General features: G+C 44.2%; 1 protein-coding gene across 1 annotated transcript in view; it reads left to right on the top strand.

The window, feature by feature from the left end:
* Positions 1-20,693, top strand: part of LOC126283162 (sialin-like) — a 186,260-nt gene that overhangs the window by 101,678 nt on the left and 63,889 nt on the right. The window contains exons 5-6 of the mRNA XM_049982250.1: positions 817-1,031; positions 7,587-7,739. Coding sequence (XP_049838207.1) covers positions 817-1,031; positions 7,587-7,739 — 368 coding nt within the window. The remainder of the gene's footprint in view (positions 1-816; positions 1,032-7,586; positions 7,740-20,693) is intronic.

Here is a 20,693-nt window from a genome sequence, read left to right as displayed (position 1 = left end):
CTAGACGTATCAGGGATCCCACATCACTCAAGCTGCACACGCCCCACACCATTACAGAGTCTCCATCAGCTTGAAAAGTTCCCTGCTGACATGCAGGGTCCATGGACTCATAAGTTGTCTCCACGCCCGTACTGCTATCTGCTTGATACAATATGAAACGAGACTTGTTCGACCAGGCAACATGTTTCCAGTCGTCAAAAGTCCAATGTCGTTCTTGACGAGCCCATGCGAGGAATAAAGCTTTGTGTCGTGCAGTCATCAAAGGTACACGAGTGCGTCTTCGGCTCCGAAAGCCAATATCGATGATCTTTCGTTGAATGGTTCTCACGTTGACACTTCCTGACGACCCAGCATTGAAATCTGCAGTAATTTTAGGAAACGGTTCACTTTAGTCGTCGTTGGTCCCGTTCTTGCAGGATCTTCTTCCTGCCCCAGCGATGTCGGAGATCTGAAGTTTTACAGAATTCCTGATATTCACGGTACCCCCGTGAAATGTCCGTACGGAAAAATTCCCACTTCATCGCTACCTCGGAGCTGCTGTGTCCCATCGTTCATGCACCGACTATAATACCACGTTGTAACTCACTTAAACCTTGGAAACCTGCCATTGTAGCAGCAGCAGCTAACAATTGCGCCAGACAGTTGTGTTGTACAGGCGTTGCCGACCGCAGCGCCGTATTCTGCCTGTTTACATATCTCTGTATTTGAATACGCACGCCTATACCAATTTCTTTGACGCTTCAGTGTAGAGTAGCCTGTGCTGTTACGTGTGGGCACCCTGTCAGAATACCTCTTATTGGTTGCGTTCGCCGGCAGGGATGTACATCGGCATCATCGCGTCGATGGCGCTGACGGGTGCCATGTGCGAGATGGCCGGCGGCTGGCCGCTCGCCTTCTACTCCTTCGGCGCCGTCGGCCTGCTCTGGTGTGTTCCCTGGTTCCTGCTGGTCGCCGACTCGCCGGCGAAGCATCCAAGCATCGACCCTGCCGAGCGCTGCTACATCGAGGCCTACATCCTGCCCATCAACAAGGTAACGCCGGCTGCAGCGACATTAACCGCAATAGCACGCTAGCTGCACACAAGATGTCCCATCTACTTCTCTTCACTTATTAGTTAATTCTAATGGGTGGTTACAACTGAAGTGCAGGCACTCACAGATGTCCAGTATGGGCAGTAATTATCGTTTGGCAGCGAAATTTTGGAACACTTATTATGTTCGAGTATAATGACTTTTCTGGAGACTATAAATCTACTCTGTAGGAATCAGCATGGGTTTCGCAAAGACGATCGTGTGAAACCCAGCTCACACAGGGCCATGGACACGGGTTCCCCGGTAGATGCCGTGTTTCTTGACTTCCGCAATGCGTTCGATACAGGTCCCCACAGTCGTTTAATGAACAAAGTAAGAGCATATGGACTATCACACAAATTGTGTCATTGGATTGAAGAGTTCCTAGATAACAGAACGCAGCACGTCATTCTCAATGGAGATAAGTCTTCCGAAGTAAGAGTGATTTCAGGTGTGCCGCAGGGGAGTGTCGTAGGACCGTTGCTATTCACAATATACATAAATGACCTTGTGGATGACATCGGAAGTTCACTGAGGCTTTTTGCAGATGATGCTGTAGTATATCGAGTGGTTGCAACAATGGAAAATTGTACTGAAATGTAGGAAGATGTGCAACGAATTGACGCATGATGCAGGGAATGGCAATTGAATCTCAATGTAGACAAGTTTAATGTGCTGCGAATACATAAAAAGAAAGATCCTTTATCATTTAGCTACAATATAGCAGGTCAGCAACTGGAAGCAATTAATTCCATTAATTATCTTGGAGTAGGCATTAGGAGTGATTTAAAATGGAATGACCATATAAAATTAATCGTCGGTAAAACAGATTCCAGACTGAGATTCATTGGAAGAATCCTAAGGAAAAGCAGTCCGAAAACATAGGAAGTAGGTTACAGTACGCTTCTAATAATTTCCGGGTATGCAGCCGGATCCCGTCGACATTCTGCCACGATATTTCGGCCCAGAGACGTCCGGCCGGCTGCATACCCGGAAATTTTAGAAGAACAAATACGCCGGGAAAATTTCAGAAGTCACATACAGTACGCTTGTTCGCCCACTGCTTGAATACTGTTCACCAGTGTGTGATCCGTACCATATAGGATTGATAGAAGAGATAGAGAAGATCCAACGGAGAGCAGCGCGCTTCGTTACGGGATCATTTAGTAATCCCGAAAGCGTTACGGAGATTGTAGATAAACTCCAGTGGAAGACTCTGCGCGAGAGACGCCCAGTAGCTCGGTACGGGCTTTTGCTGAAGTTTCCAGAACATACCTTCACCGAGGAGTTCAAATGGCTCTGAGCACTATGGGACTTAACATCTGTGGTCATCAGTCCCCTAGAACTTAGAACTACTTAAACCTAACTAGCCGCCGGGCGCGGTGGTCTCGCGGTTCTAAGCGCGCAGTCCGGAACCGTGCGACTGCTACGGTCGCAGGTTCGAATCCTGCCTGGGGCATGGATGTGTGTGATGTTCCTAGGTTAGTTAGGTTTAAGTAGTTCTAAGTTCTAGGGGACTAATGACCACAGCAGTTGAGTCCCATAGTGCTCAGAGCCATTTGAACCATTTTTGAACCTAACTAGCCTAAGGGCATCACACACATCCATGCCCGAGGCAGGATTCGAACCTGCGACCGTAGCAGTCATGCGGTTCCGGACTGAGCGCCTAGAACCGCTAGACCACCGCGGCCGGCCCACCGAGGAGTCCAGCAGTAAATTGGTCCCTCTTACGTATATCTCGCGGAGAGACCATGAGGATAAAATCAGAGAGATTAGAGCCCACACAGAGGCATACCGACAATCTTTCTTTCCACAAACAATACGAGACTGGAATAGAGGGGAGAACCGGTAGAGCTACTCAAGATACCCTCCGCCACACGCCGTCAAGTGGCTTGATGAGTATGGATGTAGATGTAGATACATGCTAGATATTCAAACGCGTTAATGCGGAACCGGTTTACACTGGAAAAAAATTAGTTCCAGTTTTGGCCCCCAGGTGCAAATCCGGCGTTGTGGATGCAATAAAGTCGTATAGAAATGTTTTAAACTCTAATATATTAGGAACATGGCATGGGCAGAAAAGGTCAATTACATCTACATACGTACTCCGCAAGCCACCATACGGTGCGCGGCGGAGGGTACTTTGTACCACTACTAAAGATTCCTTTTCCTGTTCCAATCGCAAACAGAGCGAGTGGAAAAACGGATATCTATGAGACTCCGTGCTGCTCGTAATTTCTGTTACCTGATTTTCGTGGCCCTTAGGCGAACTGCAAGTTCGCAGCAGTTTGATGGTACTGCAGTTAGCTTCAAATGACGGTTCTTCAAATTTTCTCAACATCGTTCCTCAAAAAGAACGTCGCCTTACTTTCAGTAGTTCGCATTTGAGTTTCCGAAGCATATCCGTAATACTTTCGTGTCAATCAAACCTACTGATAATAAAGCTAGCAGCTCGCTGTGGCGTTTCTGCCACACTTCTCGCCCACAAAAAATGAAGTCAGAGCTGAATGCACCACTGGAAGGAGGCACATGGGGAAGCAGTACAGTGGCATAGTAACGTTGACTGGTGAATGTAGCGTGTTCAAAGATCTGTGATGATGTCAAGAACTTAGGGCCTGGACCAATTAGGAGTTGGGTCGCCAACTCTTCTAGGATGAGATCGGATTCAGTCTGCATAGTGATTCTGGGCGTACCCCCTTATGACGACATCTGGGAAGTGAAGCTTGGAGGGCGGTTTATGAGTCGTGCTTGGGTAGCTCTGTCGATATATCACTTGCACGCGAAAGGTGTAGGTCCCCGGATCACTGACGCTTTAGCTCAGCGTGTTCGATCAGAGGGTTAGCTGCCCTCTGTAATAAAAAAAACTGAGTGAATAGATCAACGATGAACTTTAACGGGTGTCAAAAAGCAACGAACGAAATGAAGTAAAGGAAAAGAAAAAAGGGATCGCGTTCCGGTCTCGCACATAGCTTTAATCTGCCAGGACTGTTTCATATCCTCTGCATTGATTTTTCAGAAAATGTTTGGGAAAGCGCATATTTACAGTAACTGTGATTCCGTAAATGATAACTGATCTTTCCTCGGACAGTGCCAGTATTGCCCTAAAATGAATTTAAAGTGTCCGTCTGATGATCAGGCTGATGAAACCAATAGCAAAAGTATTATTCAGTCAGTAGCTTCAGGAAGTTTGCTACAACATTCTTCAAACATTTGCAAGCGGAGAGATACCGGCGTCCAGCATTTCGATATACAGGGTGAGCACAAAGTCTTGCCCTGATTACAGAAATTTATAACAGAATAACCGTTTGACATAATAAGTTACATTTAAAGCCGTTACATAGGTTAGTGTTACTCGTTATGACCAATAGATGGCGCTAGTGCTCCACAGCACCGACGCGTTCTGTTAGGTCACGTTAGTTGCTGGCGAAATGGCGTCGAAGCAGGAGAATGCGCAATGTGTGCTTTGATTTCACGAAACGAAATCGCTCATCAGTGTTCTGCTTAAATTTCGGGCTCCTTTTGGACGCAGCCCTCCTGACGTTAAATCAGTAATGCGATGGTATGCAAAGTTTAACGAAACAGGCAGCGTTGAAGATCGTCCTTAAAGTGGCACCCTCGTGTGAGTCATGCCAACTGTTGATCGAGTTCGGCAATCCTTTCAACGGAGTCCGTCTAAATCAACTCGTCAAGCATCACGTGAACTTCAAATACCGCAAGCAGGTGTGGTGAAGATTCTTCACGAAAGGCTTAGGTTGCGTGCTTACAAAGTGCAAATCGTGCAGGCCTTGTAACCGAATGATTTGCTGACACGTGTTGAATTTGTAACTGATATTCTCAGTAGGATTGATGGCGCTAACGATTACTTAAATCGCATATGCTTTACCGATGAATCCACCTTTCATGTCAGTGAAATGGTAAATAGGCATAATGTCCGTATATGGGTTCAGAGTCTCCACATGCTACTGTACAGTTACAGCGAGACAGCGAAATAGTGAATGTTTGGTGCGGCCTCATGCATAACATGGTTTTTGGCCCGTTCTCTTCGCGGAAAAATCCATTACCGCTAACATTTACTTAGAGGTTTTGCAACAGTTCATTGCACCCACAGTTAGAAAAATATCAACTATGGATAATTTTCCAGCAAGATTGAGCACCCCCCCCCCCCCCTTCCCCCTTCCCCACTGGACTTTGATAGTGCGTGATTTCCTAAATGAAACATTTCCGGATCGGTGGATTGGAAGGAACGGTCCAACATCCTGTCCACCCTGCTCTCCAGACATTACGCCCCTTGACTTTTTTTTCTTGGACTGTATCAAGGGCAGAGTCTTTGTCACACCAGTTGTTGACGTCGACGAATTGAAGGCTAGGATACAAGCAGCTGTGGGTACTGTGACAGAGCACATGTTACGAAACACCTGGCGGGAACTGGAATACCGCCTCGACATTCTCCGAGCTACCAAGGGAGCATACGTTGAGGTTTACTAACGTAAGTGGTCTTAAATAAAAATTGTAACACTAACCTGTGCAACAACATCAAATGTAAATTATTATGTCAAACGGCTATTCTGTAGCAAGACTTAATGCTCACTCTCTACAAGGTGAGATGTACAGCACCGATGGTCAGGCACTAATGGAGAGAGTATGAAGCACTATAAAACACTGAGCATGAGAGACTTCCTCTCAAAGCATGGGCTACCGTTACTCCTCGAGAAAACTGAATGCCGTTTCAGTCTCTTCTTATTGTGACGTCTTCTGTCGCTGCAGCTACAGCCGCGACGAAACTGTTATAATCCTTCTACACGGTCGACTTTCTTGTATCAGTTAATTACTCGAGACAAGTGCGTCTACTGCAGAGCCTCTGGCGTTCTCTTCCCGTACTGATTGTGAGTCTTGTCTGTTCTGAGTGGCCATTTCCGTTTACACGTCAGCGGCGAAATTGCTGGTGTTGTGAGAGCTGTCTGATGTGCAGTTTGACTTGTGATTGGTGAAAGCGAAGTTGTGAGTGACTATCCTGTTCACGAAAAAATCGAAATACAGTAACAAAATGTAGGAACAAGCAATGACAATAGAGTTTATTGATGACCAACGCAGAATTCATAGAGGAACTTCTTGTCAACGGTCGTGTGGAAAATTCTCTCACACTGCTGAGAACTGAAGTAATAGGAAAAGTGTCATCCAAACATGTCAGAACATATGCATGTATTTTATCGAGAAAACATGTACTTGCAAACACGCCAGACAATACGTAGAACGCAGTAGATAATGGCTGTTTGCTTTATCCTTTGTATCTTGCTTTCTTGCTATGCGCCAAATAACAACTGAAAAGCCGGCCGAAGTGGCCATGCGGTTCTAGGCGCTGCAGTCTGGAACCTTGAGACCGCTACGGTCGCAGGTTTGAATCCTGCCTCGGGCATGGCTGTGTGTGATTTCCTTAGGTTAGTTAGGTTTAACTAGTTCTAAGTTCTAGGGGACTAATGACCTCAGAAGTTGAGTCCCATGGTTCTCAGTGCCATTTGAACCATTTTTGAGCTACTGAGCCGGCCGCGGTGGTCTCGCGGTTCTAGGCGCGCAGTCCGGAACCGTGGGACTGCTACGGTCGCAGGTTCGAATCCTGCCTCGGGCATGGATGTGTGTGATGTCCTTAGGTTAGTTAGGTTTAAGCAGTTCTAAGTTCTAGGGAACTAATGACCACAGAAGTTGAGTCCCATAGTGCTCACAGCCATTTGAACCATTTTTTTGAACTACTGAAAATTATTTTTCTTGTCCAGAACTCTGACTTTTTCCCCATTCAAATAATTTTCATTAAAACAGTGCTATCTGTTTACATTCTTGTTTTTGCAGTTTCTCTGTAAAACGTAAATACTTTTTGCTTTCAGATATTTCGTCTCTCTTGTAGGAAGACGTTAGCAGGAAAAAATACCACGACATCCTGTAACTTTTCAATGTGCTACGAGAACAAAACAAAAAGCATAATCAAGATGAAGAAGACACAGAAGCACAAAATCGCTTGCTATAATGGGAGTGAGCTCGACCAGAATAGGTTATAATTTCCAACGTTAGCAGACGCCCCCAGATGGGGTCTCTCTGCACATACGCAGTGTGCACCATACTCGGGAATTTAGTACTCCATACTCGGCACAATCCATAGATCATTGACGCCATACACGTACCCGCCTCTTGGTTGGTTGCCGATTTACACTCGCGTCGTGGTTGGTTGCTGATTTACTCGCAGGCACACAAGATGCATGCGCTTTGAGTAGTCGATTTTGACCAGAAATGTGTAAAACGTGCGTTCCCTTTGGAACCGGTTCTATCTCCTGGACTTGCGTGCGGATGCACAGGAGGTTACGTCCTCGTTCATCTTGGATTTCACACTGCAGTGCTTTAATACTACAACTTGCATGCCTGTATTTTATGTGGAACTCTCCACACTCAGGAAAGCTACAGCATGCTCCGCGGCTGTTTCTCATGTTCACGGAAGAGACAGTCTCCACCCTGCGTATCGTTACGTTGCAGAAGCGACTGCCCGTGCCGTGGAAGAGCGTGCTGACGACCCCGGCGCTGTGGGCCCTCGTCGCCATCATGGTGACCTTCGACTGGACCTTCTATCTCTACATCTCCTCACTGCCCCTCTACCTGGCCAGCGTCCTCCACTTCGATATGCAAAGTGTGAGTACAGTGACTTTTAGAAGCATTCTGACGCTTACTTATGTCTATTCTGGATGTATCATGCTTCCAACAAACCTTAGCTTCAAGAAAATTTCGCTTAATTTATTTCTTTCCTTTTATTTGTGTACTTAATTTCTTATTTATTCTTCCTTTGACAGTTCAATACAACAGTACAAGGGGGTGTCAAAAACCAACCGGATTTTTTTTTCTTTATTTTTGCATTTTAATGCCCCCGCGCTTGAGATTGGTGTTGGCAGTACCGGAAAGGTCTGACCTTGAGTGACGTAATACCACACGAGTCAGTCAGCTGGCGCAACGCAGTTGGAGGGAAGCGGGGAAAGCGTACGTGCGTGTTTACTGCACCCAATATGGATCTCAAGTTGCACAGTGCGAGTCTATTAGATTTTGCGTTCTGCTCGACAAAACTCCATCGCAAACATTGGAAATGTTGCAGCAAGCTTACAAAGAGCAAGCCACGGGGATAATACAAATTGTTGAGTGGCATAAACGAGGATAATGGAATGAAGTCGAATTAAGTCGGGTGATGCTGAGGGAATTAGATTAGGAAATGAGACACTTCAAGTAGTAAAGGAGTTTTGCTATTTGGGGAGCAAAATAACTGATGATGGTCGAAGTAGGGAGGATATAAAATGTAGACTGGCAATGGCAAGGAAAGCGTTTCTGAAGAAGAAAAATTTGTTAACATCGCGTTCAGATTTAAATGTCAGGAAGTCGTATCTGAAAGTATTTGTATGGAGTGTAGCCATGAATGGAAGTGAAACATGGACGATAAATAGTTTGGACAAGAAGAGAATAGAAGCTTTCGAAATATGGTGCTACAGAAGAATGCTGAAGCTTAAATGGGTGGATCACATGAATGAAGAGGTATTGAATAAGATTGGGGAGAAGAGCGGTTTGTGGCACAACGTGAATAGAAGGGATCGGGTGATAGGACATGTTTTGAGACATCGCGGGATTACTAATTTAGTATTGGAGGGCAGCGTGGAGGGTAAAAATCGTAGAGGGAGGCCAAGAGATGAATAGACTAAGCACATTCAGAAGGATGTAGGCTGCAGTAGGCACTGGGAGATGAAGAAGCTTGCGCAGGATAGAGTAGCATGGAAAGCTGCATCAAACCAGTCTCAGGACTGAAGACTACAACAACAACAAACGATTTCGGGAGGGTAAAAATGATCTTGCGGATGCTCCAAGACCGGGAAGGCTCTCAACTTCGAACAATGAAACAAGTGTCAAGACCACTGATTCATGTTGTTGGAAGACCTTCATATATCGTTAACAAAGATTGCACAGATCATAAATATGTCTTACGGATCAGTTGAAGGCATTGTACGAAGCACAGGAAAGTTACAGAAAACTGGGTGCCTCGTGTGATCAGTGACGAACAGAAGGCTAACCGTGTGACGGCGTATCAATAGTGGAAGGGAAGGCTTCAGTGAGAAACAGATTTTTTGGATAAAGTCATCACATGCCACGAATCCTTGATTCATCATAATAATTCAGAAAAAAAAAAAACAGAACAGTGCCCAGAGCAAATTTCCCTTAAGTCCAAGAGCCAAAAAGGCCAAAGTCAACAAAGTGCAGGAAAAGTCATGCATCTTATCTTCTTCGATAACCAAGGCATTGCATACGATCATGGAGTGAATGAGCAATGTACTGTTACTGCTAATTATTATTCTGAGATATTGAAGAGGCCATTAAAGAGGAAAAATGCAACAAAAATACCACATCTTGCTCAAATGGGATGGATCCTTTAACAGGATAATACACTGGCTCCTCGTGCCATTGAGACCCAAGAAACAATCACTGAATTAAGCACTGAGGTGGTGCCACATTCACATTATTCACTGTACCTAGCGCCGTGTGACTTCCACCTGTGTCCTGCAGTGAGAAAAGAGCTTTGGCGTCGTTATTTCAGGGTGGTTGAGAGCTAAACAAACAACTTTCGGGTTTACGCAACAGACCAAAAAGGGACTTCAGGGCATATTTTGAACATTGGACTGAACGCCAGAGATGTTGTATCGTGTTCGAGGGAGATTACTTTGCAGGTCTATAATGGAATTTCAATAAAAGTGAGCAGTATTTTCCACTTAATAAAAAATTTCAGTTTTTTAAACCCCGTCATATACGCCATGTCAATAGTTACAGGCCATACAACTTATTAGAATGGGTGTATGTATGTACACTATGTGATCAAAAGTATCCGCACACCCCCAAAAACATACGTTTTTCATATTAGGTGAATTGTGCAGCCACCTACTGCCAGGTACTCCGTATCAGCGACCTCAGTAGTCATTAGACATTGTGAGAGAGCAGAATTGGGAGCTCTGCGTAACTCACGGACTTCGAACGTGGTCAGGTGACTGGGTGTCACTTATGTCATACGTCCGTACGCGAGATTTCCAATCTCCTAAACATCCCTAGGTCCACTGATGCCGGTGTGATAGTGAAGAGGAAACGTGAAGGGACACGTACAGCACTAAAAGCGAACAGGCCGACCTCGTCTGTTGACAGACAGAGACCGCCGACAGTTGGAGAATGTCCTAACCTGTAATAGGCAGAAATCTATCCAGACCATCACGCAGAAATTCCAAACTGCATCAGGATCCACTGCAAGTACTATGACAGTTAGGCGGGAGGTGAGAAAACTTGGATTTCATGGCCGGGCAGCTTGCTCATAAGCAACACATTAGGTCGGTAAATGCCATCGACACCTCGCTTGGTGTAAGGAGGGTAAACATAGGTCGACTGAATAGTGGAAAAACGTTGTATGGAGTGACGAATCACGGTACACAATGTGGCGATCCGATGGCAAGGTGTGGGTATGACGAATGCCCGATGAATGTCATCTACCAGCGTATGTAGTGCCAACAGTAAAATTCGGATGCCGTGGTGTTATGGTGTGGTCGTGCTTTTCACGGAGGGGGCTTGCACACCTTGTTGTTTTGCGTGACACTATCATAGTGCAGGCCCACATTGATGTTTTAAGCACCTTCTTGCTTCCCACTGTTGAAGAGCAATTCGGGGATGGCGATTGCATCTTTAAACACGATCGAGCACCTGTTCATAATGCAAGGCCTGTGGCTGAGTGGTTACACGACAATAACATCCCTGTAATGGACTGGCCTGCACAAAGTCCTGACCTGAATCCTATAGAACATCTTTGGGATGTTTTGGACTACTTCGTGCCAGGCCTCACCAACCGATCGACATCGATACCTCTCCTCAGTTAAGCACTCCGTGAACAATAGGCTGCCATTCCCCAAGAAATCTTACAGCGTCTGATTAAACATATGCCTGCGAGAGTGAAAGCTGTCATCAAAGCTAAGGTTGGGTCAACGCCATATTGAATTCCAGCATTAAGCATGGACGGCGCCACGAATTTGCAAGTCATTTTCAGCCCCGTGTCCTGATACTACTGATACTACCACATGTGCCCCTAAATCACTGGAATGACTTCAACCGTTCTCAGTACTCATATTATTTACTGTATGGAAAGAATCACTCTTTTTCCCCATTGAAAGTGTTTATTGAACATGAATACAAATACTATCAGCCTTACAATGTGAGAATTATGCATCACTAAAAACAGTACACCAAATGCATTCTTCAAACAGTTGTGTATGAAACACAGTTTTACACTTACAGAAAACGAAAGTTATTCAAAAATCATTGAATGCAGTCTTTCGCATACATAACACATCCATTATGAGAAGCAGAAAAATGAAGTGTTAAATTTCTTGAACGAAAGAACAATGACAATACAAAAAATAATCAATCAGTACTTCTAGACGTTTCAGACTGGAACCGCGCGACCGCTACGGTTACAGGTTTGAATGCTGCCTCGGTCATGGATGTGTGCGCTGTCCTCAGGTTAGTTAGGGTTAAGTAGTTCTAATTTCTAAGGGACTGATGACCTCAGATGTTAAGTCCCATAGTGCTCAGAGCCATTTTTTTGATTATTCACTGCTCCATCTTCTCTCCTCTCTGCTGTTGTTGCTGGTTGGTAACTGCTGGGACACCCGACAGCACAACTTGTACAACTCGCTCACGGCCCTCTGCTGGAGGGAGAGCCGTCTTTGGCCGTGATTGTAAAGACGCCGTCCGCAGACAGTTGCACCTGCACCTGCTTGGTGACTACGTCCTTCCGCGGCAAACAGCGACGCTGCATGTGGTGCCATATGTAACCGTGCACGTCTTGACGCTCTTCGTATTTTGCCTCTACCACCACTCTGTCGCCCACCACTTTTACCCTCTGTTCCTCCTGTCTGAACTGCTGGACGTCTAGATTAACCTTGAACCCATCATTGTTGTTCTGGATGGTAGATACGTTGGAGTTACGAGCTGCCAAATAACGTTACGGTCTGTAGTAATGAGACATAGCAGGAACGACAGACAGACGAGGGGAAGCCAAATCGTCATGTGTCAGCCCCAAGCCGAAAAGCTGATCGATTAATGACGGTTGACACCGTCCAACAAGTGGGGGATCTTCGGAGTCAAAGCCTTCTTTACCAAAAATATTTTTTTTTCACTTTATGCAAGTGAATAATTCCTTTCCTTGTAGTAAACTGTCCTATTTACATCACTGAACAACAGGATTAATTAATCACATGTGTACAAATGGCAACACATGAATCTTATGAAATAGCCTTTTAGAATCTTTAACATTCCTCACACCAATGCAATAAACCATAATGGGCTGTTTAGTTTTCAAATCTTCAATATTCTTGTTGAAGGTTATATTAGTCTTACATATAAATAAAGGATTTTGATATTTGTAATGGTAGAGAGAGGAGCTGTTAAATTTCAAACAATACGCTGCCATTGTTCACAAAATAATCTTCTCCTGGATAGTTGTTAAAAACAGTGATTTTCTTTTTTGTCTTCTTATATTTTTCTTAGCCTTTTCCGTAACTAAAAGAATAGTGCCACGTCTGTATGTCAAGTGTTATATGTCTTCAGGTGGACGACAAGTAATCTGATGATTTAAAATGTCTTCTTGTACAAACTAAAATTGGCTCCTTGCCAAAGAAAGGGAAAAATAAGAAATAACAATTATATTAACAAAGGATAGTTCTGTAAAATTTGCTGGTTTTTTCATGTTCTTGTGATACGTTGTTTTGTACTAAATAGTGATTTAAGTAAATTGATTCATATCTGCATCATAATTTTCAACACAATACTCAGTGTAATCTCTTTATCCTCTTATCTTTGCATGTACATATTCCATTTATGCACAGTAATCTTCAAGTGTTGTATGACAATGATTAATAACATAAGCAATGGTGTGACCTAAAATCCAAATGGCGGCATTTTGCTTCCTGGTGCGGTCAAATTCCAAGATGTGACGTCTTGCGGAACCGTGCGGTCAGTTATCACCCATATACTTCGCATGTGCGACGTGAGCAGTCCAGCTGTACCACAGGTGAACCTGTAAATTAAGGTATCCACGTGACCGCATATCATACAGATGGGTGTGAATCTCGCGTGGATGTTGTGGAGTTTCTCATTGGTTGGAACATCGTCGTTGATGATCAGATACGATATAGAGAGGACGCGTGAGGGCAATACAGAGCTACGGATATTTCGCCAGATTGTATTTCACTTTGCTTGAGGCTATTTTTAAATGACTCTGTTTTCTCTACCATCTGTTGTGAGAAAACAACAGATTTTCCCGTTGGTATAAGGTGGATGGATGTTATCAGCCTGTCGTATGTAACTGAACTCGCAGTAGTACACTACTGGCTATTAAAATTGCTACACCAAGAAGAAATGCACATGATAAACGGGTATTAATTGGACAAATATATTATACTAGAACTGACATGTGATTCCATTTTCACGCAATTTGAGTGCATAGATCCTGAGAAACCAGTACCCAGAACAACCACCTCTGGCTGTAATAACGGCCTTGATACGCCTGGGCATTCAGTCTAACAGAGCTTGGATGGCGTGTACAGGTACAGCTGCTCATGCGGCTTCAACACGATTCCACATTTCATCAAGAGTAGTGACTGTCGTATTGTGACGAGCCAGTTGCTCGGCCACCATTGACCAGACGTTTTCAGTTGGTGAGAGATCTGGAGAATGTGCTGGCCAGGGCATCAGTAGAACATTTTCTGTACCCAGAAAGGCCCGTACAGGACCTGCAACATGCTGTCGTGCATTATCCTGCTAAAATGAAGGGTTTCGCAGGGATCGAATGAAGGGTAGAGCCACGGTTCGTAACACATCTGAAATGTAACGTCCACTGTTCAAAGTGCCGTCAATGCGAACGAGAGGTGATCGAGAAGTGTAACCAATGACACCCCATACCATCACGCCGGGCGATACGCCAGAATGGCGATGACGAATACACGCTTCCAATGGCCTTCAACGCTATGTCGCCAAACACGGATGTGACCACCATGATGCTGTAAACAGAACCTGGATTCATCCGAAGAAATGACGTTTTGCCGTTCGTGCACCCAGGTTCGCCGTTGAGTACACTATCTCAGGCGCTCATGTCTGTGATGCAGCGTCAAGGGTAACCACAGCCATGGTCTCCGAGCTGATAGCCCATGCTGCTGCAAACGTCATGGAAATGTTCGTGCAGATGGTTGTTGTCTTGCAAACGTCTCCATCTGTTGACCCAGGGATCGAGAGGTGGCTGCACGATCCGCTACAGCCATGCGTATAAGATGCCTGTCATCTCGACTGCTAGTGGTACGAGGCCGTTGAGATCAAGCACGGCGTTCCGTATTACCCTCCTGAACCCACCGATTCCATATTCTGCTAACAGTCGTTGGATCTCAACCAACGCGAGCAGCAATGTCGCGATACGATAAACCGCAATCGCTATAGGCTACAATCCGACCTTTCTCAAAGTAAAAACGTGATGGTATGCGCTTCTCCTCCTTACACGAGGCATCACAACAACGTTTCACCGGGCAACGTCGGTCAACTGCTATTTGTGTGTGAGAAATCTGTTGGAAAATTTCCTCATGTCAGCACGTTGTATGTGTCGCCACCGGCGACAACCTTCTGTGAATGCTCTGAGAAGCTAATCATTTGCATATCACAGCATCTTCTTCCTGCCTTTTAAATTTGGCGTCTGTAGCAGGGCATCTTCGTGATGTAGCAATTTTAATGGCCAGTAGTGTAGAGTCTAATATGGCGAAAGGTTATTGGTATCATATGTTCGTTAATGGGCTCATTATGCTGCATGGCTTCCAGTTTAGCATTAAGTTCTTGATTAACCTCGGTGCGTCTTTGTTGACAGTTTTATGCATACGGGTGATTAGCAAGGTCCGACATTTATGTCTGGCGCTGTTGAGACCAATCCCTCCTCTTGAGGTTGGAGGGGTAAGAACCACCAGCCTATGAAAGGGATGGGAGTGAGGGTGAAACAGCAGTGTAGCCCACGACGCACCAGTACCCATACTTCAGTTATCCAGTATTTGAGAATGAGAGGAGTTAGAAACTTGCAACAAATTTTACACATAATTTCAAACATCTAAGAAACTTTTTTCTCTCAGTCGACCGCCACAAAATGCAGAACGCAAAAACTGTTCGTGGCTTACTACATTTACGCTGTTCACGTAGTAAAACTGCCACATGAAGCACGACATTTAAATTATCACTTCTGTATTCTTGACACATTTTGCAGACACTATTCGCATATATCACTGAATGTACCGGAAACATTACATCATTGTACGACACTTATTACGGGAGACATGACTTCATAAAACCCGAATGCAAGGCGTTTAAATTTATTACTTCTTTACCACTAATTGTATTCTGAACACATTTCGCAGACAGTAGGCGCGGATACGAGGGACAAGGGGGGTGGCTATAGAGAGAGTGAGACGAGGAGGTGGATAGAGAGAGGGCGAAGGCAGACCGGATGGTCACCCATCCAAGTACTATCCCAGCCCGACAGCGCCTAACTTCGGTGATCTGAAGGGGACCGGTGTTACCACAGCGGCAAGGCCGTTGGCCCATGTATACAGATAATAATAATAATAATAATAATAATTTCGTGTGGCTCAATGGCCTGGTACAAGTCTTTCTATTGGACGCCATTTCAGCGACTTGCGAGTCCGTAACCCCAACCAGTTATCCAACTGGGGAAAGGGGACCTACAGTTTAACGTGGAATTAGAAACGCGCGTTGTTTCTGGTGACTTCCACATCGTCGAGTGGCCAACGGTAGCTTAAAACGAAGACTGACAGATCTTAAAGGTTTCAACCAGTGAGTTTGCTTCAAAATATGTGACAAAAATAGTCAAAGCTTTTGATTTCATTGAATTACAAATTAAAATTTTTTACACCGCTTATAGAACGTAGACTTTAGTATTTCACATAAATTTTAACTTATCATCTCTACCTGATTCCGAGAAAAAAGTGTCTTAACAGACAGACAAATAGACAACAAACGGTAAAAAAATATTTTTAAGTGATATAACAGTTAACGATTTTCGGATTTTCTGTTGTGAAACCCTGCTTCTTGTCAAATTCCATGATTTTAGGCAAACGAGAAGTACACTATAGGTTTTGGTGAGCGATTTTGCAAGTATCAAAATATGTGGCATAAATGGCCATACCTTCTGACTGTGACGTCTTAGAAGCTTAAATTTTTCACACAGCCAAGGAACCGAAAGACCTTATTATGTGATGCACATTTCAGCTTGACACCTCTATCTTTTCCTAAGAAACGGAGAGACAGACGGACTGGAACGCTAAAAACATCAGTTATGTAGCGCTTACTAAAGTTCGACAGTACTAAAAGATTTAGTATAATGGCAGCCAATCATTTCTAGATATGTCTGATAGTTATGTAATGAATAAAGTTTGTTCTCCAGTTTCCAAGAGGGGAGCGATCGGGATATGGATTCGACAACCGTCGTGTCAAAGCACACACCTCAAGCTCTTTGGAGAAACCGCTTAAAACGATATGGCTAAACAAAGGCTCTGTGACCTACTTCTTTGCCCCTGACCGGACTCTCTTCTTCGCACACAGAATGAGATGCGACAGTTGTGGATCAACAAGATTTGGCGTTAGAATGTTTGTTGAGATCATAGTAAATGAGTGTCTCTGGCTTAATGTGACGACCATCCAGAAAAACTAAATCCTCTTGCCTAAAGTTTCTTGGAAACACAGTCAACGGTGGTCTCTTTAAGTAGCCACCAGTAACCCCAAACCCGATCCTTCATAGGATCGAACCCCCAAGCATAAGAAAGCTTTAAACGTCTGACTATTTTACACCTGAATTTATGTGTTAAACATGCGTTGGCGCTGAGATCGGAATGCAATACCATTATGGTTGAATACGCAAAACTCAAATTATGTTAATAATAATAATTTATCTATTTTTCTGGCTGCTGAGGTCCTTGGCTGTGCATTATATCCACACTAATAAATGGGAAAGTAACTGTCTGTTACGTTTTCAGGACTAAGCCGCTGAACCGATTTTGATGAATTCTTTTATGATGATAGCTTGAACGCTGAGGAACAACATGGGCTAAAAAAGAATAATAACGGCGATTGGTTGCAGTAATTTCTGAAACCTACAACATAGGCTACTGTAGAAAGAGAGAAGCACAACATGTTTATTGATTTGAGGAATACAACGTGCAATATGCAATAATACAATGAAGAGCCAAACAAACTGGCACACTTGCCTAACATCATAAAGTGCCCCTGCGAGCACGCAGAAATGCCGCAAAACGGCGTGGCATTGACTCGACTAATGTCTGAAGTAGTGCTGGAGGGAATTGACACCGTGAATCCTGCAGAGCTATCCATAAATCCGTAAGAGTACGAGGGGGTGGAGATCTTTTCTGAACAACACGTTGCCAGGCATCCCAGATATGCTCATTATACTCATGTGTGGGGAGTTTCGTGGCCAGCGCAGGTGTTTATACTCAGAATAGTGTCCCTGGAGCCACTCTGTAGCAATTCCGGACGTGTGGGGTGTCGCATTGTCCAGCTGTAATTTTCCAAGTCCGTCGGGATGCACTCTGAACATGAATGGATGCAGGTGATCAGACAGGATGCTTACGTACGTGTCACCTGTCAGAGTTGTGTGTAGACATATCAGGGGTCCCATATCACACACATCAACTGCACGCTCTCCATACTATTACAGAACCTCCATCAGCTTGAACAGTCTCCAGCTGACATGCAGGGTCCATGGATTCATGAGGTTGTCTCCTCCGTCCATCCGCTCGATGCAATTTGAAACGAGACTCGTCCGACCAGGGAACGTGTTTCCAGTCATCTACAGTCCAATGTCAGGGTTGACGGGCCCAAGCAAGTCGTAAAGCTTTGTGTCGTGCAGTCATCAAGGGTACACGAGGGGGCCTTAGGCTCCGAAAACCCATATCGATGATGTTTCGTTGAATGGCTAGCACGCTGACACTTGTTGATGGCACAGCATTCAAATCTGGAGCAATTTGGAAGGGTTACACGTCTGTCACGCTGAACGATTCTCTTCAGTCATCGTTGGTCCCGTTCTTGCAGGATCTTTTTCCGGCAGCAGTGATGTCGGACATTTGGTGTTTTACCGGTACGCTCGTAAAATGGTCGTACGGGTAAATCCCACTTCATCGCTACCGCGGAGATACTGTGTCCCATCGCTCGTGCGCCGACTGTAACGCCACGTTCAAACTCACTTAAATGTTGATAACCTGCCATTGTAGCAGCATAAACCTGTCTAACAACTGCGCCAGACATTTGTTGTCTTATGTAGGCGTTGTCGACCGCAGCGCCGTATTCTGCTTGTTTACACATCTCTGTATTTGAATACGCATGCCTACACCAGTTTCTTTTGGAGCTTCGGTGTATTATAAATGTGAAATTAACACGGTCCGTTACTTTTCATGACTAAACCGGTGAACAAAGTGTGTAGTACAAGATACGTATTGATTTGAGGATATTAAGCGAATTAAGAAAAAATATTTGCTCTTTCACTTCTTAACTTAGTCATATTTGAAAAAAATGTTTTTATTGTTTGATATGTTCGACGTAATATGATTCAACCATGCTTATTCAATTGTCAACTTGTTTAAACCATAGGAATACTAGTATCATGAATTGATAAAGTAACCCACTCTGTTACCTTTTCACGACTCTACCGCTGATCCGATTCAGATGGTATTTGGTATGGAGATAGCATGAACCCTAAGAAAGATCATGGGCTACTTTAGAAAGCTGTACCTCTTTGAGGGTTATTAAAATTTTTAAATATCGCATACGTGAGTGGTACGCAGACGAAGCTGCCGCTGTGTCTATAGATTATCACGTGGCAGTGCAAATACAGTGTTATTGTGGGCGCAGTTTATGATTCTGAGTTGTTACGCCATCTGGCATAACTGGAGAGTTTTTGTGGAGATACAGCACTAAAATCCGACTGTAGGTCCGAGAAATTATTTAAAATTACTGCAATAAGCGTCGCAAATCTGATTTAGAGGAGATACAACGTTCTAAGACAGTTCAAGCAGTGAGAGTTACTCGAATCCAACTAACCTCGGAGTAACGTCGCGTCCGCCGGAACTTCGATACATAACGTCAGGCGACCTAAGAGCTACATAGACACAAACACACTCACACTAGCCCGTCCAATTTTAGACGCCGAGCTTCACGCGTCTCTTACAATTGCCGAGGCGCTTGAAGACCCACAACGACAGCGACATTTATAGGCTGTAACACAAACAGGGAGACGTGGCATCTTTACACGGGGAACGTGAGACGGTTTTTATGAGGCTGGGTTTCATTACGATCTATTAATTGACAATGTTATTCATAAATTATTCATGTTGCGGGATGGATCAAAAATGTAGGTGCTTCAGTGCATTAAAATGGAAGGAAGAAAAGGTTGGCATATTTTTCTCTGGTGGAAAAATCACACAGCCAGTGCTAGGTGAGCCGGACGGACCTCTACGGACTCTGCTTCTCTACAAATGTAATGAATTGAGGTTTTTTTTTAAATACAGGGTGTATCAAAAAGAATCATCCGATTTGGCACATCTATATTTCTGAAACTACTAAACGTATACAATGAATTTTGTTTATTGACGAACGGCAATCAAAAAAAGTTTTTTATACCTTTTCGTAGGTGTTCAATATGCCCCCCTTGAGCTGCAGGGCATATGTCAGTGAGGTGTTCAAATTGTTCTCACACTGCAGCGAGCATGTCTTGTGTTACAACTTCCACAGCTGCTGATATTGTTGTTGGTAACGGAGGCACATAAATAAAGTGTTTTATAAATCCCCAGAAAAATTAATCACATACAGTTAGGTCCGGTGATCCTGGAGATCAGCAATGTAAGGTTGAATCATTTGGTCCAGGGCTACTAATACTTTGATTTCAAAATCCCCGCACTTCCAGATGCCATTGTGGAGGTGCCCCATTCTGTTGTTAAATAAATTCGTCCGAATCAGTCTCCAACTGTGAGGAAAGAAAGTTCTCAAGCATACTTCTCTACACCACCATATACAGAGACATTTACAAATTACTAGTTTTCCTACTCAGAACTACTGAGACGCTAGCGAAACCGCTGGAATAGCTACTTATTTTAATAAATGTAGCAACCAGCCACTTTGTTAACTATTTTTTAGTAAAACTAAGATACGTTTCGGGCTTTCATCCATCTTCAATTAGCATGATACTCTTCAGTCAGGACATAGCTGCATCATCGACAGCAGATTAGATGCTGCAGCTGGCCTGTGAAAAATAGTTTTTCTAGCTACTACATTTCGTGAGTTGCATATTTATGATATATTGCTTTTTAGATGTCTATATACTCTGCTTGCAGTTGCTCCGATTATCGTCTTTATGGCGGGGTGGGGTTGTGCAAAATACGTCCATAAAGCACGAACAGCGAAAATGTAATAAGCTATAAATTTTTTTCGTTTCGTTATTTTGTGGGAGGGGCAGGGATTTCAGCGAGA

This window comes from Schistocerca gregaria, chromosome 1 (assembly GCF_023897955.1).
Source record: "Schistocerca gregaria isolate iqSchGreg1 chromosome 1, iqSchGreg1.2, whole genome shotgun sequence".
In the NCBI taxonomy this organism is placed as follows: Eukaryota; Metazoa; Arthropoda; class Insecta; order Orthoptera; family Acrididae; genus Schistocerca; species Schistocerca gregaria.
The sequence above is the reverse complement of the archived record's forward strand: the minus strand, read 5'-3'. Positions and strand labels throughout refer to the sequence as shown.